A 5,940-nucleotide genomic window follows, 5' to 3' on the forward strand; every position below is an offset into this window, starting at 1 on the left:
AGTTTTCCTGTGCAGTCTCTGGAATCATTCAGGATTTTGTATAACCCTCACTGCTGTGTGTGCTGCCCCAGTCATTTCTGTTAACCCCGGGAACTTACTGGGGCAGAGGACCCTTGATAGTGCCACCTGGTGCATACTTTGGGTTTGAATCTGTCACTTTGAGCTTTGTAAAATGCTCCCTTGGTTTATTTTTGCACTCAGTCTTTGTGTTGCCCTCTCTTTCTGTTAGTTCAGGTCTAACAGTGCTGAGATATGTACAGTCATCTCCCGAGGAAAGGAAGCTTCTGTGTCCAGCTGCTGCTTGGGGTATTGACAAAAGAAGTAACTGAATTTTTTTCTGATGGTCAGTCAGAGCTTTTTCACAGAAATGTGGTTTCATTTGTTGTAACTTGTTTGATGTGTCTTTTTTCTTTGGCTTTTTTTTTTCTCTCCTCCTCTATCCCCCCTGACTGATATTGGCAGAGTGTCTCTATGTGTTTCCATGTCAGTGGAACTACCGGCCTGATCACTGTATGTACGGAAGCAACTGTAAAGGTGCAGAAGAAGAAGGTGTCTCTATTCTGCATGGAAATAGAGGTGTCTACCATGATGACAAACAGCCTACCTTCAAGGCACTCTATGAAGTGATACGTGATGTAAGTCTTCTATCTCCACAGAGGCAGTCCTTTTATTTCAGTGTAGATTACTGCTTTAACCGGGCACTCAGATCACTGTTCCAGCAGATCTGGCTGAGCATAGTTGTGCTTTATGTAAACTCACCAGACACCAAATAACAAGGTTGCTTTGGCCTCTCCTGTCTTACTGCATGTGTGTATTTGAGATTATTTAAATGATCCTCCTTCATATCATACTAAACTTCTAATCAAAAAGGCTGATAAATTGCTTTTCTATAATACTGGAAGTGGAAAAACTGTTTAAATTGAGTTTTTCCTGCTGGTGCTGCAGCTCTGGTCCATAAATACCTGATGAAAGCTTGTCCTCCCTGAGCACATAGTGCCTCTGGGCACATGGAAGGCAGAAGCTTGCACACAGGTTCATATTTCCACCTTGGATGTTTATGTGTACAGCTCTGCTCTCTGAAATACCTGTTTTGTTCCAGTGTTCCTATGTTAGTAAAGCTCCTTTACACACAGACTCTAGAAATACAGTTTCTGGGAAGTTGGCTATTTCAGGTAATACACCCAGACAAACTTTTCTGTAAGTAAGCACTCCCAGGCAGCCCAGTATTTGAAGTTGACAGGCTCTGGTGACACTCTGGGAAGGTGAGGGACAAGTCATCGCTGACCTATATAAGGTTTGATCTTACAGAAACTTCTAAAATGCCATTTTGGAACTAGTGAAAACTAATAATGCTTTTTTTCTTTTCTTAGTTTCCATTTGAAGACAATCTCTTCCAGTCTTTGTACTACCCTCTGCAGTCAAAGTTTCTGGATACAGTGCACACTTTATGTGGGAGAATTCCACAAGTATTTTTGAAGCAAATTGAGAAAACTATGAAGAAGGTGTATGAAAATCGTGTCATTGTCTACTTGGGGGCCAACCATAGATACTAAATGTAGCTATATTTTTACACAGAGTTTTTAATTCTTGCAATCCCATCTCATGAAGCATACATTTAAAAAGAGTAAGACCTGCTTTACTGACATACAGAATTAAAATATTTTCTTTATCCAATTTCTTAATAACCTCTGAAATTACAAAACCAGAAGAAATATTAGAAGTCTGTCTGAACTGTCCTTTCTTAGGCCTTTTTTTTTTCCTCTTCTTACATTTCTCTTGGTTGCAACAAGGAGAGGTGATGATTCTCCTTTTTATTTGATGAGTTTAGTGTGATTATTTGTTTAAGAACAGCTGTATTCACAGTAACTTTTTTTTGAAGTTGTGCAAAAGCCTGTACTGATCTTAGATTTAATGAAGAAGTTATGGTTTGAGCTGTATAACATATAGGGAATATGACTCTTGAAATGATAGGGCAAATATTTTTGACTGTCATGAGAATGCTGAATTACAGCAAAGATCACTTTTGTGATAGGAAGAGTTAAAATTTACTATAGTAAAGGGAAAGTATTTGCTTAAAATTGCACTTCTGTCTGAAGGTATATTACCTGCTGTTCTTCACGTGTAGGGTCTAAGATTTCTCTTACTTAAAAAGATTAGGGGAGTAGAAGTGCCTATTTACTTTGTATTTTACAGCACTTTTTGTCTAGTGATTGTCATTTTCCCCCTCTGCTCTTCAGTAGCGGCTTCTCATGGAGGAATTAGGAGGAAAATAATTACAACATAAATAGGAAAACAGTGCAGGAGGGAAGTGGAGTGGAAGCTGTGGCACCTGCACAGCTAATGCAGAACAGAAAGAGGATCCTTTCTTGTGTGGACTGTGGTCATGGTCTTCCCCTCCACTATCCTACAGGTTTAAGAATTTATTCCCTAACTTGGTAATACATTAGACAGTCCAAGGATATTGTGAATGAAGAGTACAAAACCAGGTACTATTGATCTATTTTCCTCTTTAATTGCTATTTACTGCACAGTAACAACTGTATCCCACTCAGAACAGTTCTTCCATCCCTGTGTTGGGAGACGGAGAAAGCTGCCTCTGACCCCCTTTTTTCTGCTTCACCAAGAAATCTGGGGCACAGAAACGCTTTTCTGCCTGGCATTTTTGTTCCTGGAAGCAGAGAGTTTTATACTAGGATCATAATGAATAGCCTCAAAATGAAGGAGGATACAAGATGGCTTTTGTTTATTTAAAATACTTTATGTAGTTTGGATTTCAAAAGTATGATGATCATCTTTGGATGTGCACAGATAAGAGATTATTAAAACTGGCAGTAGCTGAAAGGTGGTAGGGATGAGTCCTGGAGGAACTGGAAGTGAGGACACTCCTGAAGAGCAGTGATAGAAGAGCAGACTCCTCAAGGGCGTTTTCTAAGTGTAAGCCCTGAGGGGTGTGTGTAGGTGAGTGCTTAATGAAAACAGCAGAGAAAATGATCTTACTTTTCAAGTCTGTTCAGCAAAAAAAAAAATAATCAGCCATTACTTGGAACTACTCACTTTAATAGGCAAAGTAGGAGAGGGGTGAAGAGGGTGAGATCTTTAATGAAAGGAAAACTGATATACACATTGTATATCTTGAACATGTAACATACATTTATTAGAGAGAAATATTTGGGGTGTATGGATGAGGGAAAGGATATGTTTCCTAAGATAAAAAGTAGAATTGTGGTTTTGGGGATTTCTACCCTCTCCAGTTTCATAAGAAAATAGACTCCAAGAGAAAGTCCTTTTAGCTTGCACATTCCTCTCTCCCTCATGAGTGGCAGCTCATGAGAGGAGGGAAAACACAAGCCTTGCCGGCATCTCAGGCTGCCAGATAAACAGGCTGTACACACGATGAAGTGCCAACAAACTTTTCTCCAAACACTAGGGTGTGAAAATGTCTGTGACACATCCGTAAGCCTGCTGGGTGCCTGATAGAGGACAGCAAACAGCATCACTCCAGAGTCATCTGAGTAGAGAAGGTGTTAAGATAGAGGATTGGAATAAGGGCGTATGGTGTTGGTCCTAGAAACTTCACTGCTGGTCTGGGCTCGTCCCCACAGGTGTGACAGACAAACAGGAACCTCTGTTGTTTGCGCCTCTGTGTGCTGCAAATTCTAATCAACAATTTTTATGTGTGTTCCTGACTCAGATCCCTTATCTTGCAGTGTCTGCCACGTCAGTGTAAACTGACGTGCAAAGGACAGAGCCAGCTCTGCATCTATTTTGATTGAAAGCCCTGTACCCAGAAAGGCATTGAAACTCAAGTGTAGATGTTACTGTCTCTGGCAACTTGCCTGAGTATTTTCTATTTCAGCTGAAGTTTTAGTCACCACTTAAAAAGAACAGCACATTGTTAGCTACAGAGAAAAGTTTGAAGATGTGACCCAAATGAACACTGAAGACTTCAGAATCAGAAGGCAAGGCAAGGAAAATTCAGCACGCTGTTTTATAACGTTTAAGATAATCTGAGCCTAACATACAACAGGTAAACCTTTTAGGCTAGCGATGCTGAGAACTTGTAAAAAATATTAACTTGGTTTTTGGTCCTTATTTTCAAGTATTTTCAAGGGTAAAGCTGACTGCAGGTCAAACGAGGATAGATGAGACGCACGCTGGGCACTCGGAATTCCTCATTTCTATGGTATCTCCCAGCCACGGAAAGTTGCAGAGCAAAAGTCTTGTTGCCCAGACAGTTGTAACTCTGGTGCTAAAGCCTCTGAAGTTCAGTGATTGTGTAAGCTCTGATTCAGCAGAACCCTGCAACGTTAAAATGAAGGAGTGGAATTCGTTACAAAACAAAGGCATTATTGCATATAAAGGGATTAGAGATTAAACCAGCGCTTTCTATGTTTACAGGAGGTGCTGCATTATGTTTAGAAAGAACTGTGTTATGTTCTCAACAGCTATTAAAATATATGAAGTATACGCTTTAACATGAAGACTTTGGTTAATGTCATCTCAACTTGCAGGAAGAATGGGGGAGGTTCTCCCTTGCTGTGCTTTTTCTGAGGAAAAAAGCTCTAATTTGAGCTCTCCAAAGTATTTTAAAACCATTATGTAACTTTGATTTTTGTTGTTGTTGTTGTTGTTAGGATTATTAATTCATATTTTTGTTACACCTTCTAAAACCACGTTATATTTTGGTTTTAACAGTAGTTGATTCTAGTATTAATCTTACTTAGAAATCAGTTTTCATTCATTTCTTATTTCATACTTGTGAGTAACTCCTTGTTAATTAGCCTTCATTTATTTTAATAATGGCGTGTGTAAATACTTATATAGACTTTATATCCTCATTTCCCCTTCCTGTCATGTATTTTAGTTATTTCTAATGGTATAAAAGAACCAAAACACCTTTGCTAATGTAACACCTTGAGCAGTGTCATCATAACATAGGGCAGAAATGGTAAAAGTTTTCCTCAATGAACAGAAACTCCAGCATGTGGAATGTGGATATCAAAGGGAAAGAATCACCTTTCACACTGAGAAGGGAACAGCAGGGTGCAGCCCAGAGGACTGTGCCCACGTTATTTGAACATAAGCCTTAACCCAGCCAGTAGTTGATACTCTGAATTTTGCTGGTGTAGTCACTAGTGTATGCAGTGCATAAAGTTAAACGTGTAACCGAGTCCTTGCTGTATCAGCGTCAAATATTGGGGGTTTAAATTTGCTCTGTTACACCTGAACTTGCCGAAGATAAATAGGGGCTTTATGTAAAGAGCTGCTGAGCTCCTCCTTTTAGCCCAAAGCCATTTAAGAAAGCGTCAGGTACCAGTGTGCTTTGTGCCACAAAGAGCTGCCAGAGTGGGAAGCATTTGATTACATCATTTATATAATGTCAGAGTTTTTCCAAGCTATTTGCCTGCACATCACAAAGTGGGCTTAGATAGCTCTGCTGTCGCTCTGCTTACAGGTGGAAACTGGAAACTGCTCTGTGTGTGTGTGTGTGTGCACAACCAGAGCATATGTGTAAAGAATTCTGTACCTTTATCATTTAATTGCTTGTGTATTTGTATTTGGCAAGTGCACCAGTTGTTTATAGCTCCCAAGGAGGCCTAGCAGTGCATTTCTGTGTTGATGAAGATCCTTTGGCTTACATTACAAATAAATGAAGTTTTAAGCAAGCTCTGTGTTTTCATAGTTTTCTTTTAAATGTAAGATTTGTGTGTGTGTGTGTGTGTGTGTGTATACTGGGTCTGGCTGGGATGGAATTCAGTGCTAGTGATGTTATATTGTACATACACAGTGTATGTCTGCATCAAGCAGAGAAAAATGTTCCTCTTTTACAATTTTACTCTAGTCAGAGAGTATTAGACTGGAGATGGTACTGAAAAAGACAAATTAACTTTCCTCAAAGTGCTAACGTGCCATGCTGCAACTCCAGTTGTGTTGTGGTGA

General features: G+C 39.6%; 1 protein-coding gene across 1 annotated transcript in view; it reads left to right on the top strand.

Moving 5' to 3' along the window:
* GXYLT2 (glucoside xylosyltransferase 2) overlaps positions 1-1,699 on the top strand; it is a 12,718-nt gene extending 11,019 nt beyond the window's left edge. The window contains exons 5-6 of the mRNA XM_010166595.1: positions 463-635; positions 1,371-1,699. Coding sequence (XP_010164897.1) covers positions 463-635; positions 1,371-1,553 — 356 coding nt within the window. The 3' untranslated portion in view covers positions 1,554-1,699. The remainder of the gene's footprint in view (positions 1-462; positions 636-1,370) is intronic.
* The last annotated feature ends 4,241 nt before the right edge of the window (positions 1,700-5,940 follow it).

Source organism: Antrostomus carolinensis, unplaced genomic scaffold (genome assembly GCF_000700745.2).
Source record: "Antrostomus carolinensis isolate BGI_N321 unplaced genomic scaffold, ASM70074v2 scaffold49784, whole genome shotgun sequence".
NCBI lineage: Eukaryota > Metazoa > Chordata > Aves > Caprimulgiformes > Caprimulgidae > Antrostomus > Antrostomus carolinensis.